This window comes from Oenanthe melanoleuca, chromosome 19 (assembly GCF_029582105.1).
Source record: "Oenanthe melanoleuca isolate GR-GAL-2019-014 chromosome 19, OMel1.0, whole genome shotgun sequence".
NCBI classification, from domain to species: domain Eukaryota; kingdom Metazoa; phylum Chordata; class Aves; order Passeriformes; family Muscicapidae; genus Oenanthe; species Oenanthe melanoleuca.
Window position 1 is genome coordinate 5,040,359 of NC_079352.1, and position 24,362 is coordinate 5,064,720.

At 42.6% G+C, this 24,362-nt stretch overlaps 1 protein-coding gene across 13 annotated transcripts; it reads right to left on the reverse strand.

The window, feature by feature from the left end:
- Positions 1 to 733: 733 nt before the first annotated feature.
- On the reverse strand, positions 734 to 22,575 carry TPST1 (tyrosylprotein sulfotransferase 1). 13 transcript variants are annotated; one of them, XM_056506663.1, is made up of 7 exons: positions 22,318 to 22,565; positions 21,038 to 21,075; positions 15,435 to 16,361; positions 10,720 to 10,918; positions 3,969 to 4,019; positions 2,243 to 2,290; positions 734 to 1,273 (listed from the first exon to the last, which is right to left on the reverse strand). In XM_056506663.1, exons 3-6 carry the CDS (start codon positions 16,274 to 16,276, stop codon positions 2,273 to 2,275), a joined length of 1,110 nt encoding a protein of 369 aa, XP_056362638.1. In that variant the 5' UTR covers positions 16,277 to 16,361; positions 21,038 to 21,075; positions 22,318 to 22,565; the 3' UTR covers positions 734 to 1,273; positions 2,243 to 2,272. The 13 variants fall into 13 exon arrangements, with proteins under 13 accessions (XP_056362638.1, XP_056362639.1, XP_056362634.1 ...); XM_056506664.1 differs by having other exon boundaries at positions 734 to 1,270; positions 20,991 to 21,075; positions 22,318 to 22,543; XM_056506659.1 differs by lacking the exon at positions 21,038 to 21,075 and adding an exon at positions 3,114 to 3,168 and having other exon boundaries at positions 734 to 1,270; positions 22,318 to 22,533.
- Between the last annotated feature and the right edge of the window lie 1,787 nt (positions 22,576 to 24,362).

The following is a 24,362-nucleotide window of genomic DNA, read 5'->3' on the forward strand; positions in this document are numbered from 1 at the left end:
ACCGGGAACGGCACCGGGGTTATGGGTTATTTATCCCTCAGTGCGGCAGCTCCGGGAAAGGCCCAGCCCGAATGAGGCCGGTTAAGGAGCGGCTCGGGAGCGGCGGGGCCGCGCTGCCCTCGGCCGGCAGCAGGGGAGGCCCCGGCACGGCTGTGGGGAGAGCGGGGAATCTCCTTCCCTCGGGCACTGCCGAGTCACTCATCATCATCATCATCATCATCATCACAAACACTCCGAGGGAACGCAAATATTTGGCAAGAACTCCAATCAAAACCGGTGGGGAAGGCTGAAGTCGACTTCAGCACCTTGAAGCCACCGAGGGGAGCAGAAATTGAGACACAAGCATCCCAAAAATCCTGTTCCACATCGTATCCTAAAGATCGAAACTTCAGCCCGCAACTCCCAGCAGCTGTTCCCCCCAGCAGAGCATCTCTGAACCAAACTGCTTTTGAGGAACGAATTCAAGAGTTAAAAATGACCAAATTCTTCCTGCAGTAAACAAATCTCACGTTATACCTCCCATTGGGACACTCCAATTCACTATTTCATCACCACCCACCTCCTAAAAGCATTAAATTGCAAACCTTAAAATAAGATCCAAACCCGGCATATGAGATCATATCTTCCCTCATATCAATATCTTGAATTATAACTAAAACATCATCTTGAATTATTTAGATCTTAAATTGGAAGCAAAACCATTCATTAAGAAATACATAAACAAAAAAAAAAATCACATTTAAAGCATTTATTTTGAAAAATAAAATACAAAAGATCATTGAATTGTAATTGTACATGTAATTTATCAACTTTTTTTTTCTTTTTTTTAAATAGAAGATATTTAACATTTTCCACATATGAATAAAACAAACAAGTGTTTCACCAAAAATCTTTCAGGACAAGCACAGACCACTCTTGAAAGCTTTGTACATTTAAAACCAAACTGCTACAAGAAACAAAAAAAAAAATCTTTAAAAAATGGAGCCCTGTAATTAAAACAGAGGAGCAATTGCAGGCATTGCTTTTGCATTTTTTAAAACCTTAAAAAAAATAGTTGTGCCAATGTAATGCAGTTCCACATGAACATCAGTGATGGTTTTTTTGTTTTTTAACAGGTTTACATGCGCTCACAACAGCAGAATTTGGAACAAAAACAGGATGAAAGAAACAGGAGAGAACATTCTGAAGAGAGCAGGCCATGAGCAGCACATCTCTGACCCCAGGGGGACAGGCCTGAGGGATCATTCCCATGGAAAAGGCAGCAGCTGATCTGCTAAAGAAAAAGAAATAAAGTTATATTGGAGCTTTCCTGGTAATATTCAGCTTTTTTTTTTTATCCTGGACAGCATTTTGGAATTACAAATAATGCAGAATTCAGAGTGGCAGGTGGAAAGTCACTGCCAAGATAAATTCCATTCCTGTAAGGAATGTGGCTGCTTGGTCCATCCTTTATCTAATATTAGAGAGACTGCTCGGAACATAGTGAAAAGAAAAAAAAAAAATCCCAAAAAAAAACCAAAACTCATTTTCCACGTCCATCCCAAACCCTTGTGACCTAATGGAAAGTTATGCTGGGAAATTCCCAGTTTGGTTTCTCAGAAACTGGGCAGCAGTTTTAGACAGAAATCTTGCAGGTTGAAATCCATTTTTCAGAGCTAAGTGCCAAAATGAGGTTGATGCTTCAGTAATTTTAAATTGACTGTGTGAAAAGATGATGGTTTCTCTATTGATTTCATAGGGAAGGCCTCTAATTCATCTCTGGGAAGTTTTCAGATCCATATTTCTACACAGAGTAGTGCTTTTGGCTATATTTAGGGTGTTTATATTTATGGCCACATAAGGATCTATTTTGGGGATATTTGTAGGGCATCTTGCTTTGGGCTATTTTTAAACTGGATTTAAATTGTGCAATCTTTTGTTGTCAGGCCAGAACAGCAGGGCTGAGAAGTAAAAATCCTGCATTAACACAGGAAATCTTGCATCACTTATTCCTTAACTGGCCTGGAACTTACTCAGCTCCCTGCAAAATTTTGTCACTGTTTATTCAGTGACTAAAATGCAGCTTTTTGAAAATACTGGCTATGAGATGTTAAATCAAATATTACAAACCAGCTCATCTTTTAGCAGTTTCCTTTAAAAAAATACTTTCATGTTTATCTTACCCATGAACTTACAGAGTTAAACAAAAATCATCTTAAATTAACATCAACAAATGAGCAGAACTGCAGTGCTCTTTTATTACCTTCTGTGCAAGAAATGTCCATTTTCTCTTCTATTCCATAGGTTCAGTCTGTCAAAAAAAAAAAAAATTAAATTAGCTATTTTACATTAGAGAACAAAAATATCATTACCAATGTCTGTTCTCTAAACCTTTGAGCTGTTTAGTTAAAGGAGAATACTATCAGCATCAATTTGATCAAGTTTTTATGGGTTAAGGAATATTCTTTTACTCCTCCAGTGCTTATTTTTGTCTTTTAGTTGGGATTCTTTGCTATGGATAAATCTGCTCAGATTTTGGTAAATATTGTATTTAAACCAAGCTAACTCTATAAATCCACTTACTGGAATTTAGCAGGAACCTCCCTATCCTCTGGAGTGAAAAATTAATTTATCAGTCAGGTTCTTTTGGGTATCCCAGGATAATGAAAACCACAAACAGCATAATTTAACTGATACTGTATGCAAACAAGGATTGAAAGGATTTAACCCAGGATTTATTCCAAATCAAGGATTTTTTTGCTAGCACACCATCAGTTCTGAAGGATCTCCCTGCATTTCCATCAACCCTTCTCAGCAATATCCCCCTCTGGTGAGGCACAGCCTGCTCCTGCAGCTTTAGCTGTGGCTGCTCTGCAACCCCAGCAGCAATCCCAGGAGTGACCCAGCAGCACACATGGGGCAGACACTCAGTGACAGGGACAGCAGCAAAGGGCTGGGATGGTTCTCCAGAGCTGAGCAAAGCAGGAGCACTGAGTGATCCAAGCTGGCAAACAGGCAGCAAAAAGCCAAGCCCACGTTAGAGATCACACAAAGGCTGCTCAGGAAGACTTGGTGGCCACAGCAGGGTTATTTTCTGAAAACATGAGACACACACTACAGCTATGGCACTTTACTGATCCATGGTCATTTTATCTTGCCACGAGACTTCCTTTCTACTGTCTTCTTCAGCTGGAACAAAAGAAACCGGTTTTCCTTTTTAATCAAATCATTTTTATTTGAACAAATTGAGAAGTCAAAATGCTTTGTCTGTAGTAGATTCCTGGATATTTTTAACCTGTCCCATCCCTGGCAGTGTCCAAGTCCAGGGATAGTGGAAGGTGTCCTTGCCCATGGCAGGGGTGGAAAAAAAAAAAAAAAGGCTTTTAAGGTCTCTTCAACCCAAACCATTCAGAGATTTTATAATTCTGTGATATCCACAAGATCCAACAGTTTGAGAGCTTCACAACAAGGGTTTTTCTTTTCATGTTTTGCAGGTCCCCCTAAGGAGCTGATGACAATGAACAGCATTTGGGGGGCACCAAATTGTGAATTTTCAGCAAAACCTGAAGTTCCATAGGACAGTTGACTATTAAATCAACACCACCCCTAACCATGGCTGGGTTTGTTCACTTTGATAACACCTCTATTTATTTTTAAAATCTCTCAGTACTTAGAACTCTGCCCTCTGAACTAGACTTGCTTTAAACCAAGATAACAAAAGATAAAGCTCCTCTACAAGTAACAAACTTTGAGTTTGCTCCAGGAAAGAGGCTCAATTTTTCCTTCCATTTCACAGCAATATTCACCACTCAACTCTGGAGTTACACATGGATTCAGGAGAGGTTTGGGATGCTGAGCTCAAGATTCCACCTCATGGATAATCAGCAAGTCTTCATCAATCAGAAAATGAAGCTCATGAGTGTTTATAAAGGCTGTTTGATACCATTTGTTGCTACACCCACAAAAAGGAAATTAGTTCAATACTGTACCTGTGGCACTTCTTTGAGGAAGTCAGGAAGCTGAAATTCACCTTTATAGACCTAGAAAAACAAACAAAAAATTATACTACTCAAAAGCTTCATTCACTATTGTTTGAAATGCTGAAGAGCTTGTTAAGGGAAATAAAAAGAAAAAAGGAAAAGGCTTTTTTTTTGTGTTGCTAGCATCCATTAACATTAATGCTAGAACATTAAATATTTTGGCAATATATTGCCTTCTCTCTAGAGGATAATTTTTAAAAATTATCCTTCTGAGAATAAACATCCCAAAGGACAAAAAAATGTATTCTGCTCTTTTTTTTTTTTTCCTCTAAAACAGAAGTGTACTCAAGGAGCTTTACCATTCTGAAGTATAAAGACTGATCATGCCAATGTCATGACTGTGGTCTTGTGTAATCATTTAAAAAAAAAAATTAAAAAGGTCACAAACCTATTTGGAAAAATTCCCTGAAACCATGAAATGGAAATGGGGCTTCTTCCAAACCAAAAATTCCATTAGTCATGAAATGGAAATGGGGCTCCTCCAAACCCACTCAGAAAAATTCCCTGATACCATGAAATGGAAATGGGGCTCCTCCAAACCAAAAATTCCATAAAGCCATGAAATGGAAATGGGGCTCCTCCAAAGCCTCTCTCTGAGCTGCACTCCCTGGTTTGTGTCAAAGGAAGGAGCTCCAGGAAATCAGGGGATATTTATTTCAATTTTCTCTGCTCCTCTATGTGCACATGACCAGAACACAAAGCCATGCCCAGCTTGTCAATATTCTGCAGCTCTGAATTTCCTGCCCAGCAGATTTTGGTTTGGGATTGGATTCCCATCCAAACCAGCAGGTTTCACTGAGAGCAGGAATCACTCCCCACACACATTTGTGGCACTCTGATATTCCATGGCTTATATAAAACAGGAACAGCTTTTCATCTGTTCTCAGCCAGGGGCCACTGCCATTCCCATGGGAACATTAAGGGAAGTCACCCTGGGCAGAAATTCAGTGTGTGGCTATTGGAGCCTTGCTTCACTGTAAATATTTATAAATCAAGCAGAGGATTTCTCATTTTCTTTTATCCAAGCTCTTAAAATTCAGGCTGTGTCCTGGAGAAAAGGAATGGAAGTTACAAAACAACATTGTCACAGCAAAAATGTTACAGAATAGCCTCAGCAAGGGTCACAAGAAAAAACAGGAGTTTTTGTTAGGTGGTGCTGATGTTGGAACAGACAGGAACCTTCACCTTTTCTGGGAATTCTTAAAAACAAATAATCCTGATGGTGACAGCACTTTGTGACTGATTCAGAACCAGGATCAAACCCAAAGCTGTCTCTCCAGAATCCTTCTCCTGCAATCATGACTCAGTCTCATTTTTACATTACACACCTAAATTTGTGTCTGCTCTAAAAGCTTCACCTTTGCAGGAACAGCATTTACCCAAATAAATATCAAACAGCAGATAGGCCAAGATCAGCAATATTAATGTCACTGGAAAGCAAAAGTTTTGAGAGTATTTCATATTATATTCACATGAAAATACCAGCATTTTACACAGCACCATAACTCTAAGCAGTGGCAGGCCCACAACTAGGTTTAAGACACAAATTTTGGTTCAGAACTGACATTACCTAAGGGCTGGTTTTGTCAGGAGGAGACTGCATAAAAACTGGTTTAAAGGAGTTCCTAAAACATAAATGGTCCCTTTTGAATCAAAACCCAGGGATCAACAGCAATGCAGAAATTCTAAAAAACAATGACTCCATCTGCAGCCAAAGAAATTAAAGAAGTTTCAGATTCCAAATTCTTTTCTGAGCAATTTGTAAGTGTAAAACACATCACTCATAGTGGCATTAGAAAGACAGAGCAGGATATTGGAATTATTTCCAGTCTAAGCAAGAATTCAGTAAAATTGAGAAGAAATGGGGTTTACCATTTCTAAGGGAATTATTTTGCAATAATAATAATTCCAAATGGAATTCCAGAAGAGGGGGATCTGAAGCCTGTGTCAGTTTGTTGTTCAGTGTTGGCAGTGTTCAAGCTGTTCTATTAAAAAACCAAAACACATTCTTACAGGCAAACTGAATGGATATTATTCTCAAAAAGAGATTAGAAAATAAGTTTCACATCCAGTTGCCTGAGAAAACCCCTTTAAACACACATCAGAACAGAAGTGTAACCTATAATTCTTTTTTATAGAAGATTAAAGTATTTCTTTTCACCCCCTTTCCTGTCTGCTTTGGAAAGACTCCCATTATACATGGTCAGTTCCAGTACACAAAAATAATGGGATTTTTGTGTAAATTCACCCTTCAACAAAGTGTGCTTGGTAAACTTTAAAACATTCAAGTTGCAGAGTATAAGGCTGCTGATGTTTAATAGTAAAAAAAAAAAAAAAAAAAAAAAATTGAAATAAAGAACACTGGCAAAACCAGAGCTGAGCCCTTTTCTAGAACCACTCCACAGCATATGCAGCTGCCCTCATCTTTCAGATTCTCCTGAACTTTTAAGGCAGCTTTAAAGGTTTACACAATTCTTCACCTCTGCTGGACCTGCCAAGTTGTAAATATTTACCCAGGAGGGACAAGACAGAGAGCAGGATCTTACAGAGCCCAGCAATGCCTGCCAAAAGGCAGCCTGAAACCACACTCCAGTCTGCATTTTGGTTGGTGATAACTCTCTTTATGGATTATTCAGATTTATGCAGAGTTAAGGGGTTTGGGGTTTGTTGTAAAAATGAGATTTCTCTGGAGAGAAACTGTACAGCTGGGAATCTGCATGTAGGAAGAACCACCCACTAAAGGGAATATTAAACAAATGTAGAGGACACTGAGGAAGTCTGTGCTGTTGTGGTCACAAGAAAAAGGGAGTAACCCCCAAATTTTTGTTTTAAATATCAGAGAAAACACCCACAGAGCCAAATGCCTTTATGAACAGGTTAATCAGTGAAAATGGAGATGCAGGGCAGCTGGGCACTCAAACACCTCTGACAGCACAATTATCCTCATCCCTTAGCACAGATACACTTTTTACCTTTATCAGAGATTGCTCCTGCCCTTAAAATCTCAAAGACAAACTCCTGAAATCCTGCTTGCCATGGATGTTTTGACTCTGAACAGGAGATGGTTCCTCACAATTCAAACCAGGCATGAGACTGGAGTGAGAAAACTCTGTTTTTATCTCTACATGCTGCCTCAGCTGAATTTAACCCAGAGCTGGAGAAGAGCTTTGGGCTCTCAGCAGAAGAATCACTGTATTTGAACAGTCCTGGTGAAAACCACAGCTCTTTCCCTGGAATTCTGTAACCTCCAGCTCTGGATCTCTCCAGGACAGGGAGCACAACTCCATGAAGAAGTTAAAAGAACTTACTGCAGTGTGTACTCCAAGCACACTAGATTTATTTAGTGGGAAGGATGTGCCAAAGAAAATCTGATGTAATTCATTACAGATGGGAGAGGAAATCCCTGTGCCAACCATAACACAACAATGCAGCTTCTCCTGGGCAGCAGGCAGGGCTCTGCAGCTGGGAGCTGGGTTCTGGAAAACTGCAGAAATTCATTTTACACAATCTCACAGTTCTGATAAGGACATAGCACACATTGTTCTAATGAGGAGTGAAGCACTTTTGTATTTCACCCCATAGCAGCTCACACACAGCTTAATTATTTGCATTTCCTGCATAACTTGCAGATGAAAACTTCTTTTACTTCAGGATGTTTATCTCTTTTCTGCTCAGGATATAGAATTATTAAAACCCTAGGGGGAACAACAAGTAATTATGTATCTATAAGGAAGAAACCCTTGCAGTGATAAATTAACAATTCAACAACAGAATTACAAGAAAACCACAACATATGCAGAGAAGGCAAAATCCCCCTCCTTGGAGAGGTCACATGCAGAGATCTGCTGAGCAGCACAAGCCTGGCCAGACCTTGCTCTCTGCTCTGCATTCCTGAACTGAGACAAGAGAAACTGTCAGAAAAGATAATGTTGTCAGGCTTAACAGCAAACAGACAAACAAAAAGTTATTGCCTTTGGTAGGGAAAACATCAGAAAAATCTGTTGAACTCGCCCAATGCAGATCCTGTCAGAGATGTTTAATTTCCTTTATTTTCAACACAACAAGAGATGAAGTTCCCTTCATGCTGTGTTAGATCCTCAAACAAAAGCAGAGATGTCAAACTACAAACCCAGGTTGTTTCTTGTTGTTTTTGTGCTGTGCTGCAGGAGCACAGAAACCAAACCTCAGCATTTTGGTGTCCTACACAGGTAACAGGCAAGTGAAAAGATCCAAATTTAGCAGAGAGCATTGCCTCCCTTGCATTACCTACAAGGAGACAGCATTTCTAATTTAAGCACTGTCCTTTAGCTGGAGAAAATCATCACTTTGTCTCCAAAAATATATATATTTAAGCTGTACATATGAAAGTGACCAGCAGGGGACAGAAAAGGAGAAAAGAGGAATAAAGAACAGCACTTGAGTGTTCAGAAAGCTCAGGAAAACTGATATTTTGCACCACACCAGCCATCTCTTTCCATTCTTCTCCAGTACCAGCCCTTGTTTTAGGAATTTTTACACTGCTGGTTCTCACTTTCATGATTATAAGCAGCAGCTTTAAATTGCTGAGCATTATTTTCACTGTTCAGTGCAACTTGTGGTCTTTTCCAAGAAGAGAAGATTTCACCCAGCTGTAAAAGTCTAAACTTTATCTGTCTTCAATGAATACAATTCAAGTTCTGTGTTCACTTTGAAGTCTTGGAGACCACAAATATAAATATAAGAGAGCTGCTTCCAAACACAAAATAATCCAATAAATAGCTACAAACAAGATCCAGATATTCTTACTATGAACTGAAAAGCAATTTTGGAAAGATTTTCTTTGGCCAACTTCATCATATTCCAGATATCCAGTACAAACCTCTGTGAAAGGCTATCCCAGGTGAAGAGATTTAAAGAAAGCAAAAGAAGTGCTACAGTGATTTACAAATTCACCAGCTCAGAGTACACAGGAACAGAGTTAACTTGCCAAGTGCCAGCTCCAAAAGGCTGGAAAAACCCAGATTTATTTATTTTATCCATTTCAATAAATGCTTTCTTCTCCAGGATAGAGCAGCAAGGAATAAATCAGCACAGGTTCCTGCAGGAAAAAGGAAACATCACAAGAGCTGCCCTTAATGGGCCCAACTCACACACCAGAGTCTGAAACAGTTTGAAATCTTTATGTTGCTCTATTTTTAAAGAAATATTCTAAATTTTGAAGATGAACTCTATTGCTTTTAGCATTCATTCAGAACACCTCCCTCATTTTATCTGTACAAACCACACATGCAAATGGAATTTTGGCAAAGAACAAGTAACTAGAGAAATGTATACTGGGTACTACAAAAAACAACAAAATTAAAAAGCTGTCTGGGGCTGTAAATAAAGCTATTATATTAAAATAGCAGCCAAAATATCAATGAGTGTTCCATATGTCTTCAGTTTTTAACAGCTGCTCTTAGCATCAGTAAACAAACAAATTATCCTTCAAAGCAAACTTGGAAAAAGCCTCAGTAAACCCTCAGCCTTTAAAATCAGGTTTTCATTTCTTTACAGAGATGCTCCTGGCTTTGTTTATTACCTGAATTCTCTCCTGTATTTTGAAATCAAATTCATTTCAACAAGAGACAGAAATCCAGACAATTTTTACAGCTTGGCCTGAGCTTGCCCCACACAGGTGGAGGCCTCAGAAAGGTCAGCAGGTTGTAAAAACTTGTGGCAATTTTCTCAGTGAGACACAACCAATATCATTTGCAATTTCTAGTACTGAACATTTCTTTTAAACTGAGTGCAGAAAAGTTCATTTGTTTGTGAGCCTTTTAAAACAGGGAACTTATAAATTGTAACTAAGAAGGGTGAGTTACTTTTTCCATGCTGAGCTATCAGCTATGAATTACAACAATCAACCTGCCAGCCTTTAATAAACTGATTAATGACATTTTTCCTAAAAAGAAATAATACAGAAGTGTTTAGAGACTTCACAAACCCCAAATCCTTTTTCACTCCTATCTATCCCATCAGTATTCCAAGCAGTTGTTTCAGGAGTAGAAGGCTGGTGGAAGACAATCCTTTTAAATTGTTTAATTCAATTTTTCTTCCCTGATTACAAAAGTCACCTTCTTTTAATAAACTATACATGGCCAAAAGAACAGAAGCAGAGTTATTAATTCTACTTCCAACAATGGTAATGAGTTTTTCAATGGATACCTCCAGGGATAAACAACTCTATAGCCCAGCTCCAATGCCAACATTTAATTCAGACTCAAATCCTTAAGTTTAGGTTAATCAGCACCAGACCTTTCTCCATCTTTGGGTTGTTCTACAAAGAACTGGAAAATCAGACATTTTGATCATGGTGGGCTGTTTTCTATGGGGCATTTTTCAAACTCCACCAAGTATTTGGGGTGAAGTTTTGTGACAGAGCTTCTGCCAACCCTCATATATAAAAACTGAGCTCATCCATCAGGTTTGAAATCCAGACAAGAAAGATTTTTCCACTGATAACCAATTCCCCAACTTTCTGGGCAGCTCTCAAGAGGTTCAGCTCCACACACCAAGCAGCACAGCTCAAGGCCCCAAAGAATTCTGTCATTTTCCCCCAAAGAAAACACATTGTGAAGTAGCAAAAAATACCAGAAGCAGCAAATCCTCAGCCCAAACACAAGGCTCCTGCTCTGGAGCTCAAACCCCTCCAGGCAATACCAAACACACAAAGCCTCACCCTCCTTGTGTTCTCCACCACTTTCTGATCTGGCTTCCCATAGTTGGGGGGGTTGGCATAGGGGTCATAGCCCAGTTTGGCCAGCATGGGGGCAATCACTGGCATGTCCTGCAGGACATCAGCTGGGATCTTCCCAACCCACTTGGACAGGGCTTCCACGTTCACTGGCTTGATCACTTGGTCAGTGGATCTTTCAACCCTGGGAAAAGAGAAAAAAAAAATTATTTTCCATTCCAACCAATTATTCTTCAATAGCATTAAGACCTTTATCTTGTTCTTTAGCTTTTTCTTTCCCTCTGAAAATTTCATGTTTTCTACAGAGCTGATGGGAAGTGAAGTTTTAATGAGAATAATTTGCACAACATTTGCAGATGCTGCCTGGTTTAGGCTCTCACACTGTGCTGAAACAACTTCTTTATTCTATAAAACTAGCAGAGAAAGCCCAAGAGCTGTTAAGTGAAAAGTAAACCCACAGCTACATAAAAATCTGTTTTCCCACTGACATATTTGCTGTTTAATTGTCTAGGATGTATTAAAAGCTGTATTCTGAATTCTAATTCATGTGTTATTTCTTCTCACAACCATTCTGTGCTTCTTTTTTTTTTTTTTTTTAAGTTGTTTCATAAAAGAGAGACCTGAGATTAAAGCTAGAAACTACAGAAATATTTTTCATAACCATTCCTTTGATTGTTTGGTCTTTACACAGATCTTAAAGGCAAGTGCACAGTGTCATATTTAGAAAATTGTTAATTTCTTGTTCATTTAAGCAGCAGTCCTCATGTAATTTTCATTTCTGCTCTACTTTTGTGGAATGCTTTTGTTGTGTTTTCTTTTTCCAGGGAAGAAATCTGGCACTGCTTTGTTCTGTCTTTATGATTGTATGAAACACAACTTCAGCCTAAATTTGTCACATATGGATTCCTCATCCTGATGTCAAATTTGAAATGTGTGTTTTGTCCCTTTGTCATTTCAGTCTTTGCTAACAATACCCTCAGTATGAAACATTTCCTGGTGACTGATAGCAGGGACTACATTTAGCTGCTCCCAAGCACTGATAAAAAATCCACTGCTCCACATTTGACCTGGTTAAATCCTTCTCTGTCCTTTCAGTTAAGGTGGGAAGGAAAATAAAACAATTTGTGGGAAAGATTCCTCAGATAAAGAACTTCTGAGGACAGTGAGGGAAGACAGATTGGGGACAGGAGGAAAGAAAAAGGTAAAAATCCAAACAGAAAAAAAATGGGGAAATTGATTATATGGCAGGGACTCCAGCTCTAGGAAGAGTCTCAGCTTTGGGAGCAGCTGGGAGCACACAGGACTAAACCCAAATAACTCTGCACCTGTACCAGAATGAAATGAGAGCTATGTACTAAATATAGTAAATTCTGAAGTAATTCTGCCTGGACAGCTATTTCTATAATAAACCCAATAAAAATTGCTCTAGAGGGCCTGACATTTCTTTACATCAGTGGTCAGCACAGCTGCCTGCACTGAGGCAAATGCCAGAGCTCAATTAACAATCCTGGTTAGAGATGGAGTCCATTGTGCATTCCTTCCACAGCCACACTGGCAGGGACTTCAAACCACAGAAAATTCACACTCCTACAAATCCTGCACTGCACATCCCTCCAGCCTTGCAGTGCTCCTGCACAAAAATCCAAATAAGGGCTGAGAAATAAATTCTAAACATTTATTAGCAGGTAATAGAAGTGTTATAAAGATCTTTTAGTGATGCTGTGATCTCTTTCTCAAAATGTTTTTAAATATCTCAGGATGACAAAAAACTTGTCAGATTTCTTTTCAAAAAGTATCTCCAAAAATTAAAACACCTCCAGGGTATCTTGGCTGGACCTGAGGCAGCAGCATGGATGTGAAGGCTGAGCCTGTCTGCAGGATCTGGAGGTTTTAAGATGATTTTAAAGCAGGAGGCTTTGCTTGTTTCCAGAAGTTTTTACAATATCACAGCTGGGAATGCCAAACCCAGCAGGTTTGAACTGGAACAAGAGCATCAGACTGGGAAATCTCAAGCTCTCCCTGCACAATTTCAACTGGAATCCCATAAACACACAACAGAGGCATTTTTAAGGTTTTGATATTCACTGGGTTTTCTGCAGCCTGAGTCACTGAAATCATTATCAAATCCTGAAACTGAAAACCAAATTTCTCCACCTACTGCAAGGGTATTTGATTAGATAAACCCACCCCAGACATAACAGCCATTGCTCAGTCTTTTTCCACCATGGCCAGAGCTTCCTGAAATCAGAAACTGCTTCCCCAGATCCTCTCCTGAGAGATTATAAAAGCTTAAAGAACTATGGACCAGAACTGAGAGCCACAAGAACATGCCCACACCAGTTTGTCTTAAATGTGAAGGTTTTACAAAAACAAAACAAAACAAAAAAAAACATGAGGCCACATTTGACTTTGAACAATCCACTTCCTTAGTTTTTAGAAACAAATATTCTCAACTCCTCACACCCCATTCCACCAGATTCAATAAGAAATATTAGCAAGAATTCAGCAGAGTTATTGAATTTTCCAGTATAAAGGTCCATTAATTTTTAAAAACACCAATCTGGGAGCTATGAGGCAGTAATATTTTAACAGAAATGGGATTATACACAGCAATTTTTACAAGACACTTAAAGCTTGGCAGCCAACCATTTATCTCAGCAAAAATAAGTTACCCCCATTCAGGTGCTGCTGAAGCAGCAACAAACCCCAGGAATTAGGGAAAAAAAAATTCCCACATGGATCAGCTTGCAGGGAGGTACCACAGTGCTCTGCTTCAGGTTAACATTTCCACATTTTCAATGCCAAAAGCAGGGATGAGATCCCTTCCTGATAACCCTGGGAACACAGTGGAGCTGTTTCTTCAGTGGGAATGGAGATGTGAAACCTCCACAGTGCCAACATCTCATTGTTACCTGAGTCTTCAGTTCTCTTTGAAATCACTGATAATCATTTTATATTTGCTTTAAATCAAATGCCCTTACAATATATTAGAAAATCTACAGCTGTGTTCTGAGGCATTAAATAAAGGAAATATATCCATTTTGATTTCTCAGAACTGGAGTTTAAATAGAATTACCCTGTAACAAGCTGTGCAAGGTGCCTCTCACTCAGAAGCACTTGGCCAGTGTTGAATATTCCAAATCCAGGAGCTGAGTAATTTAACTGGGCAAGCCTTGCTGCTGGAATAGAGCTTCTTATTCAGTATTTTAAAAATTATTCTGGTGCATTCAAAAACAGGATGAGTGTCAAAAAATTGCCATTTTTCTCTCTCAGTACAAAGATGAAACAGCTTCTGTATTTCACAGAATAGATTCATTTCACAGAAAGTGTCCAGCTGTGAACAGTGGCAAAAAACCTGGGTAGTTTAACCAGAGAACAAATCACATTTTCTTTTAACAACACCCATCTAGTTTTTCTAAGCAGAGCTGAATTTTGGATCCTAAAAGCAGCTGAATCAGGTGCACAGATGGCCCAACAGAACAGTGAAAGATTTGCTTACAACAAGGTTAATTTTCATCAAAATGCTTGTCCTTTTGGGAGCACATGCCAGGAGAAAAGCTGCCAACTCTGCTTTCTATTCTCTTGGAGCAGTTTCTCCAGTTTCCTGGAAGAGGATGTTCTTGGCAAACTCAGCTCCAAGGCCACTCTTGCACTGACACCAATATTGTTGCTGAAATCAAATGGGTGATCTGGCTAGGATGGCTAACACCAGTCTAGATAAAACAGCTCAGGTTTATTTTGGTGCACAGAGAAAAGCAAAACTGGTATCAGATATCCAAATTCAAGTTAACCTTGTTGTTGACATTAGACACATAACCAATCTGAGATTGCAAATCATTAATTAGCAATGACTTATTTCCAAGATGAATCATCAATCAGCTGCCCAAGGGAGATGTGATGTGAGATACACATGTGAGATGTGATTTTTAGATACATGTGTTGGGTTGATGTGACCAGAAATGTGAATTCTGTCCCCATCTGTTAACCCAGGTGGGGCAGTGACCCTGATCTCCTGGCACACATTATCTGCTCATGGGCCATCTTTAAACCAGCTGGGCAATCATCTTTATCTTCCCACAGCCCATCCTCCCTCCAGGAGATATCATCTGCTGCTGGCCCAGTGAGTCCCAGTGCATGACTGATAAAATTCCATCATCCCACTGGGAGATGCTCCAGCCAGGGGAGCAGCCAAGCCTTTCCTACCCAGATAAAAACTGAGATTTGGGACACCAAGGGACCTTCTTTCCACTGGATTCCAGAGGAAAGCCAGACCTTTCCACATCATCCCTGGAGCTTCAGAGGAAACTGCACCTTCTCCAGGAGCACTGCTCCAGCTGAACCACATCTGCCCCTGCAGGAGGATGCAGCCACCATTGAATGGGACTGTGCCAACACCCTGACTGACTGACGGGTGTCAGCTTGGATTCTGACTCTGGCAGGGGTTGGGATTGTTCTGTGTAATACTGCATTTCTATTTTAATTTTCCTAGTAAAGAACTGTTATTCTTAATTCCCCTATCTTTGCCTGAGAGCCCCTTAATTTCAAAATTATAATAATAATTTGGTGGGAGAGGGTTTGCATTCTCCATTTCAAAGAGAAGCTTCTGCCTTTATTGCCAGACACCTGTCCCCTAAACCAGAACAATACAAAATGTACTATTTTAGAACAGCACAACATGAAGGATGAAGGCTCATACTCACTTGGAAAGAGAAACCCCCCCTGCTTTTCCAATCATCTCCTCGTGGTGCAGCACTGCCTGGTTCCATGGGATGTGCAGGAACTTGAGCAGAGTCCTCATCCACCTCTCAGGGTGCAGCACCAGCTGTTCATAGTGCACCAGCATGCACCTCTGGAAGCCCACCTCCATGCACTGGTTGTACATGGTTTCTATGGCCCGGTTCCACTTGGTCAGGCAGTCCCTGTAGCTGTTCAGGTCAAAGCCAGCAATTGTGACTTTCCTGGAGATCATGGAGTGCACAGAGGCACGGCCATCCCGCACCATCAGCAGGAACTTGGCGTTGGGGAAAATCCTGGCCAGGTAAGTCAAGGATTTCAGAGCGAAGGGATCCTTGTTACACAGATAGGGAGCGGGCTCGCCGTGCTTGACGATGATCTCCAGGAGAAAGGCCTGCATGGCCGAATCCAGCACCTCATCCGTGACTCCTGCCTCGTCCAGGCGGATTTTCTCCTTGCTGGACCTGGCCCACATCTGTTTGACAGCCAGGATCCTGGGGATCACCCTGGTCTCCTCGCCGCAGCGGATGTCGGGGTGCGCGTCCAGCATGGCGCGCATCAGCGTGGTGCCGCTGCGGGGCACGCCGCCGATGAAGATCAGGGGCATGTCCTTGCTGTAGGGCAGGCTCCTGTTGCCGCTGGGGGCTGTCCCCAGCGTGGTGGCCCTGCCGCTGTCCCCCCGGGGGGGCTGGCTGCGCTCCTCCATGCGGTGGTGGCACTCCATGGCGTGCTGGCCCAGGTAGAACACGGTCACCGAGCTGATGGCCAGGCACGCCAGCAGCAGGTTCTGCTTCAGCTTCCCCACCATCTTGGGCAGCACAGAGACACCTCCTACTCCAAATGATCCTCTAGCTCACGTGCCATGGGAATCCTAATCCCAAATTAATTAAGGTCTGGCAGGAGGAGAAAAAAAATTTAAATAAAATTAGATTTTTTTTACAATAAACCAACACTTTTGAGAGATGAGACTTAAAGATTAAGTCTGAAAACCCAAAATAAAAGCATTCTTTCTTTCCCCATTTCTTTCTTTCTTCCCCCACTCCTTTTTCAGTTCAACTTCATAAAACTGCATTGTTCAAAAGTAAATTTCAATGCTACAGATGAAAATGTTTTTAAAAATTAGATGATTCCTAGACATGCATAAGAATTTGAACGAAACTTTTTGATAGAAAATAGTTTCAAAATCTGCCTGTTGAATTCCATTGCCAAGAAGGAGTAAGGACATGTCATGTTTTATAGAGAATATCAGGGGATTATATTAAATACTGTTTTAGATAAATCTTTATTCTGCTGCTGGATGACTCCACCTATATCTTTATTTTTCTCATTTCTAACAGTTAATGCAGAAACTAAACATTTACCTGTGTTCTATAGTTCACCTGCTTTGGGTTTGCAGATCAGGTGGGCCCAAAACTGACTCTTCTTCCCAAAACTCCATACTGTACTGGAATTTTGAAGGAAGAGCTGCCTGTTCAGGGCTGAAATAGCTCACTGAGCACTTGGAATCACAGATGCTTTTAATTGGGAGGAGCTCCAAGCACGGAGGTACTGCCAGCATTTCCACTGATTGGCTCCCTGCAGGCTTTTCCATCTCTGTCAGCACTGCAGGACACATCCCTGAGTGGACAAGATCCTTCTGCCTGCTCCCTGTTCCTCTCCAAAGCATTATCCACTTAACCTTCTCCTCCTAAACTCCAGTTAACTCAGAAATTGCAGATTTGAGGGAAGCTCTGCAGCCCTGTGCCTGTTTTATGCAGAGGACAGAATTCCCACCCAGCAGAGGGGAGAAGGGAATTCCTGCTGCAGGAATCTGTCACAGCAGGGATTTTCTCTGGCAGGGCATCCAAGAGAAGGTTTTGCCCTTCACATTAACAAAGCTTATTCCAATCAACAGCTGTCACAATACTCCAGTCAAAGTTCAGCTTTTAGTCTCTGTTACCAAAATTAAACTCAAATATAGCTCAAAGATTAATTCCCTTTTCCTGTGAAGTGGCCAACACTCTCTGGCCAAAACACCACTCACAGGAACAATTCATCCTCTGTGACAAATTTCTTTCTACTCATGTACCTTTACTTGCTTTAACTGGACCTTAAATATCTGAACATTTAAAAAAAACCACCTCAAATTCCCAGAAATTTAAGTGGAGGTCATCTGAACAATGCTCAAAAAGAAAGGAAAATAAATCTTGAGGTTCATATTTCTCAAGCATCAAAAATCAACGTTTCTCTTCTGAAAGATTCAGCATGCAGACCTAACTTGAAATTAGGGAAGAGGAAATTGTTCTGCTTAAAACTAACAGATAATACAGAATCTTTTAAAATTGTTTAGATATAGCACTGGGGAGAAGAGTTAACACAAGTGAAACAGCATTTCAGCACAGAGCACACAAGCCCTACAAATATTTACACTTCCTACAATCCCCAACATTACTCAGTTTGAGTAAATTCCACAAAACTAATTTCCTCAGGAAGGAAAAGAAAATCCTGCACAAAAACCTTCATCTTCCAAACTAAAACCTACTCCTTGAAGATTCCCCAAATACAAAAGTTAGGTAAGTGACCATTGGAGAAAAGCATATCAAGATCAAATTTAAGATTTATATTAGAATATCACTTCAATCAAAATAAAATAAAGCCAGCTTTAACAACAAAGCTGAGGAACTCTGAGTGTTGGAGGAAAGCTGGTGATTGAAGGCTGAAGTCTTTATTTCACAGGTTGGGTGAAGCAAGTGATGACTCCCTCTGGGCACAATTCCAGCTGTGAACTCCAATTAATGCTGCAGACTGGGAGGAGCTTCCCTAAATTTCTGTGAGTATTGACTCACCTACACCCCCAAAATCCCACCCATGTGACAAAACCCCACATCAATCACCCACAAACACTTTCAATTGATGCAGTGACTTGTTTTGGGAAGTTCAAAGTTGCCAAAAGCTGCAGGATCATAAAGAATGAGGATTTAACTGTCCTACAAGCTTCTGTCCTGGCTTTTAACCTGGAACATGCACTGCCATAAAGACCAGGGCTTTGTGTGTCAGGAGCAGTCTGAACCAGCTCCTCTCACAAAATTAATTTCTTCTCCAAGCCAGCAAACTCCCTTCTGTGCCTGAAGTTCCAAGGAAAGCTCTTTGGGATAAGGATGACATATGGAAGTTGCTGCCCTTCTGCAAACAAACCCCACCTTCCCCTCCTCCCCATGAGTAAGTGCTCTGGAGCACATCTGTCAGCCTGAAGGATTATAAAAGTTAAGTTATTATTGCTCTGCTGTGAACAGGAATTAAACTGACAGCATTTCAAAATCACAGCAGGGCAATCAGCAAGTCCTCAGAGCTTTGAAATGTTGGGGGGTTTTTACCTGAGAAGAGCCAAGTGCCACTCACAAGCACAGACAAGCTTTTATTAAAAATATCTCAAAACAAACCTCACAATCACCCAAACAAACACAAACATGAGATGAGGAAGTTGTAGAAGACTACAGTGGTAGAGAGGCCTTTGGCAGCAAGTTTCAAGTGCCAGGATAAAAAGAATTCCCTGAAAAACTTATGTGGAACTAGAAAAAAAAAAAATTAGGATCTACAAGTTTCATCACGAGACAGTGCAGCCAAGCAGAATTGTCTGAAAGAGAATTTTCTGCCCAGAAAAGTCAGGCCTATGAGTCAGCCCCAGATGATGTGAGCACAGCAAAACTCACTCACTGCTTTGTTCCCTTCCCCTGCACACACTTCATTCTCCTGCCCTCCCCCTCCACGCTGCAGGTCAAGACCTTTTCCCTCAAGTTCATCCAAAAAATGCTGAAAATTTTTAGCTTAGTCAAGAGGCAAGTCATCCCTTTGTATTTTATGCTCGAACAGTTTGGGGTTTGTTGGTGTTTCAGACATTCCCTGCCAGAGGAATAAAGAGATGCTGCATTCCCAGGCAGCAACAAGGAATCCTCTGGAGCTCCTGAGCTCAGCCTTTCACTCTGGAGGCTGGAAAGGGAGCACCTCCCTCCTCCTGTTCTACCAGAGCTTTCCCAGGGCTAAACTGAGAGGGCAGTGACAGTGGCATCATCCATCCCAAAATAAAACACAACCCCAAAAATACAGAAAGCATTTGTCAGTGATTAATTTGTCCTCTGCTTCCATAGCCTGAACTCCTGGCTCAGATTCTGATCAGATCTCCTTCAAGGAGGAGCACAGCTTAGATTTTATGGGATTTGTTTTGTTCCTGATTTTGTTCCTAATTTGTTCCAAGTGCAGTGAACAACTTCCCCTTACAGTTCCCACTGCAGGAACTACAGAAATGTTTTCACACATTTACATTCCCTTGAACTTAGGCTTTTCTGATGGGTTGGTTTAAATCTAAAGCTCAGAAAAATGTAAAGGGACAGAGTTTGAGCTCAACTTTTCTGGAGAACTTTGCTGGGAGGAAAGGTCACACTCAGCTCTGTGTCAACAGGGCATGAGGCTCCTAAAAACAAAAAGGGAAAGAAAGAAAGGAGTTTTTTGTGCCAAAAAGTAGGAGCAAGAGAGAAGTAGGAGAAGACTCCATACCATTGGAAAGTTGTCTCTCCTCTCATGTTTTCCTATCAGGTTCTTATGATTCCTTTTCCACTTCAGATCTACTCAATCCCTGATTCTTTAGGGCTATGAAAACACCCTCTCCCTTCCCAAGGCTTTATGGAGCAGAAACAGAAGATTCTGATACACAGCTCTGACTACTGCACCCAAAACTACAAAGGAAATTCATTTCACAGTGGCTAAATGGAATGGTAAAATACCCCAAACTTCTGTTATCCATCATCACTCTTCTGGAGAAGGAGAAATGAAAATGCTGTTAGGAATATAAAAAGTTGATATCAACTCTATCAGTTTCTTCTCTGCCTCTTCCTGCACCTTTTGCTTTTTCTCTCTTCAAATAAATACTGGAAAGGCAGCAGGTACTGGGAATACTCAAGAATCACCCTCAAAACAATACACACTTAGAAACTGAAGAGGGATTTCTCAGAGGAACTTCTATCTAAGCCCTTTCAGCATCCCTAAATGAGAATTTAAGGGAGGAATCCCATCAAAGTTTTCCTTCAAGGAGCTGTTTGACTGTGGTTGTTTGTGTGTGTTCAGCACAGATGATTGCACATGATAATGGCAGAGCACAACACCAGGGAACAGCACTGAAATATCCACAGCACCACTGCCAGAGCCAGCCAAACCACCACAGCCTCATTTAGCACACTGCTCCCAACAGAATCTGAGAATTCAGGAAGCATTTTTATCCCTCTGCACAACCACCTTAATGATTCCCCCAAAACTGGATCTGTGGTACCACAATTCAAAAGGCAGAATCTGCACAAGGAAGCAAATCCCAAGCAAAAAACTCAAAGCTAAAAATAAAAATCAAGAAGTCTTGAGTTGTAAGTCCATCTTTAGATATTTAAGCCCTCATGGCCTTCAAGCCCTGCAGCTCTTTGCCCCAGATTTCTCCTCCCATTAATCCTAGAGTAAAAAAAAAAAAGGATGATAAAACAGAAGGAGTAATTTTTATTCACCTCCACAAAGAAACAAGGAGTCCACAAAGAAATAAGGAGTAAATCACCTGGCATGAAAACATCTGGAATGAAAGACAGCCAACTCCTAGAATGACAGAACAAAGTTGGACAAGATTAATACCAGGGACTGCAGATGTGAGAACAACTCTCCCCTACAGTTCACACTGCAAGAACCACAGAAATGCTGGCCACACATCTGTATTCCTTGAACCTACTTTTTTTTGGCTGTTTTTTTTTTAAATCTAAAGCCTTGAAAAACTTAAAACACCAATTTAACTTTCATTGGCACAGAATGCTGAATCTGAAGTTCCCATATCAGGGAATACAAAATATACTCATACTTCTGCATTTCCATTTTGTTACCCAAGCACTAAAAATCCAACACTTTTAGGTTTTTCATTTAAGGCCTCTAAGATGTCTTTAAAAAACAAAAAATTAAAAAGTTGTGATTCAAATGAAAGGATATATCTTCATCCATTCTGCTCTACTTACATCTATAATATATACAGCAAATTAGCACGATTTGCATAGAGAACGGGCAAAAAAGTGTTACCAACATGCTCCTGGTTATGCAAAAACAAACAGTATTTGTCAAGTTCTGCAGTTCCTGCTGAAGAAGAATTCAACAAAAGGAATTCTACTGGCGACACACAGAGGCTTCGAGCTCTCTAAAGTTATACATAAGAAAAAAGGGAAAAAGAGAGGAAAAATGTCCCACTGAGAGCAGTGTGCATTTCTGTGTGCGCTCCTCAGCGCGATTTCAGCACTGTTACACACTGAGCTCCGGCGGAGAATGGAACCCCTCACACACAGCAAAACATCCAGACCCACGGACATCCGCACGGCTCATCCACAACAAACAGCGACGGCAGCGAACCCACTTCAGCTAACGACACATCCAACCTATTGCCGTGAAACTATAAAACTGTAAAACTTGGGAAGCTATAAAATTGATGGGGCTTGGAACAACCTGGTTCAGGGAAGGTGTGGAAGGAGATGTTCGGCTCGCTCCCCAGCCGAGCCGTTCCATAGCTGCAGGTACGGACTCACCGACACCGAACAAAGGCACCGGAGCGCTCCGGCCGCGGTTTCTCCCGCCCGCAGGGAAACTTTGGGAACGCCCGGGCTGGGCTCGGCATCCCCGGCTGCACTGCGGGACCGGCCGGCACAGCACGGCCCGGCACAGCACGGCCAGAGCCGCTCCCTCCGCCGCCCCAGGCCGCGGCCCCCCCACCCCGAGCACGGCCGGGCCCGGGCGGGGCAGCGCGGGCACCGAGAGCGGCGGCCGCGGATCCGCGCCGGGCCCGCCTCAGGTGCGGCCCCTCACCTGCACTGCTGCTGCTGCTGCTGCTGCTGCCGCCCTGCCCGGCTGGAGCCGCGCAGCAGCGGCACTGCCGCCCCTCCGCCGCCGCGGCTCCGCCCGGGCACCATCGCAGTGGGCAGGAGCGGGATGAGGAGCGGCAGCGGCGCCGCGAACGGGGCGAGCGATGGGAGCGGCACCGGGAGCGGCCGCGCCGCCGCCGCCTCCCCTCAGCCGCGCGGCTGCGGCTGCCATGGAAATCACAACCACGCCCTGATTGGTCGCGGGCCTCGATGTGTCGCGAGCCGTCATTGGGCCGTCGAGGATGATTGACAGCGCGAGGGGGCGGGGTAACGGCGGTGTCCCCGCCCCTCCCCGCACAGCTGGCGCGCACATCTGGGCGGCGGCGCGCGAGCGTCTGGAGCGGGGACCGCACGTGCGCCAGCGTCTGGCCAGATGTGCCAGGCAGATGTTGGAGCCCAGCCCCCCTCTGCTGACCTAAAATTATTCTTGAATATTTTACAGACAGAACTCTGTCCGAATCTGCCCCCGGGTTTGGCTTTCAGCGGTGAAAGCACCCAAGGACAGAGCTGGGCTGGGTGCGGCGCTCCAGCTGTGCCGTACATTGAGAGGAGCTCCGGCGCCTTTGAGAGGTGGCGGTGCTGACAGCCCGGCTCAGCGCTCAGGTGTCCCCTGGGGCCGCACACCTGCTCCGCAGCAGACGGGAAGCGCCGGCCATGTGCCCACCACGTGTGCAACCGGGAAAACATCTGGAACAGCGTCAGGCTGCAGCACGAGCCGCAGCCTGCGCCAGCTGCTGGCACAAATCCCAACTCTCTGACCCACAGCTGGGTGAAGCAGCCAGGAAAGGAGTGAGGGTGACTCTGCCCCTGGAGGTGCAGCTTTATAAGGAAATTCACATCTCTAGATTAACTCACCTCCTAAAAAGCGTGGCCTGAGGCCATCCTGAGCCCTCCATTCCCAGTGCTCTGGGAAAAGCCAGGTTTAGTTCCTCAAGAGCAGGAAAACACGTGGAGCTGGACTTGCTAAGGTTAACACAGCGAAATGCAAGAGCTGAATCCAACTGAAAACACTTCTGTTCTTCACAAACAGAAGGCAGATGCAGACAAACTGCCTGCAGAGATGTCAGTGCTGCTGCAGGGTCACAGCAAAGGGAACAATCCCGCAGGACGTTCCCCAGGTTTGTGTTCCCTGCCAAGTGAGGGGGAAAATCAGCCAAAGGGATTCAACATCCCAAAATTCAGTCTGGGAAAAGCCACAGTGAGAGTGGAGAAGCATTTCTCTCCAGAGCTAAATGTGGCTCAGCTCAGGTGTGTTTTATTTGCCAAGAAAATCAATATTTGCCATGCAAGCAGATACATGTGTCCATGTACAAGGACAATTATTTTCATTTTCTGAAAAGTTTTGCCCTGGAAGGACTAAATTTCCAGAGTACCCAGCACTTGAAAGGCTTTTAAGTGTGCTCAGAGAGCTGCTGGGAACCCAGAGAAACCCACAACTCCTTTCAAAGGTGGCAAAATCCCTTTCAAATCTCTTTTCCCTGACAGCTATTGATGAGGACTAAATGTCCCTTGCTCCCAAATGCAGACGGATTTGAAGCAACGATTTCAAGATGAAACAATCTGTCTCCTGTTTCCAGTAAGTTTGCCTCGATCCATTAAACAGCACTTTTCAGATGGTTTTATTGGTTTTTCTTTATGGCTTCAACTGTGACTCACACAGATTGTCCCTTTTAAAGCCTTCCAATCAAACGGTGCCTCCGGGGCGGGGAAACGCTGCTCTCCAAGGGAAAAGGGGGAAAACAGCTGCTGGATGGAGCAGATGGAAATCCAGGATGCAGAGGCTGCCCCACGCTGGGCTCTGCTTTAATCAAGGCTCAGCCTGCAGCCACAGATCAAATAACCCAGCAAATACTGCACAAGCACTGCACTGAGTGAGGCTGGGTGCACATGAACACCCCGAGAAGGGGCAGAGTGAGTGGCTCAGCTGGGACATCTGCACTGGCCTGGGCCTGTTTTGTTCAGGAACTGGGAGGGATTCTCCTCACTGGG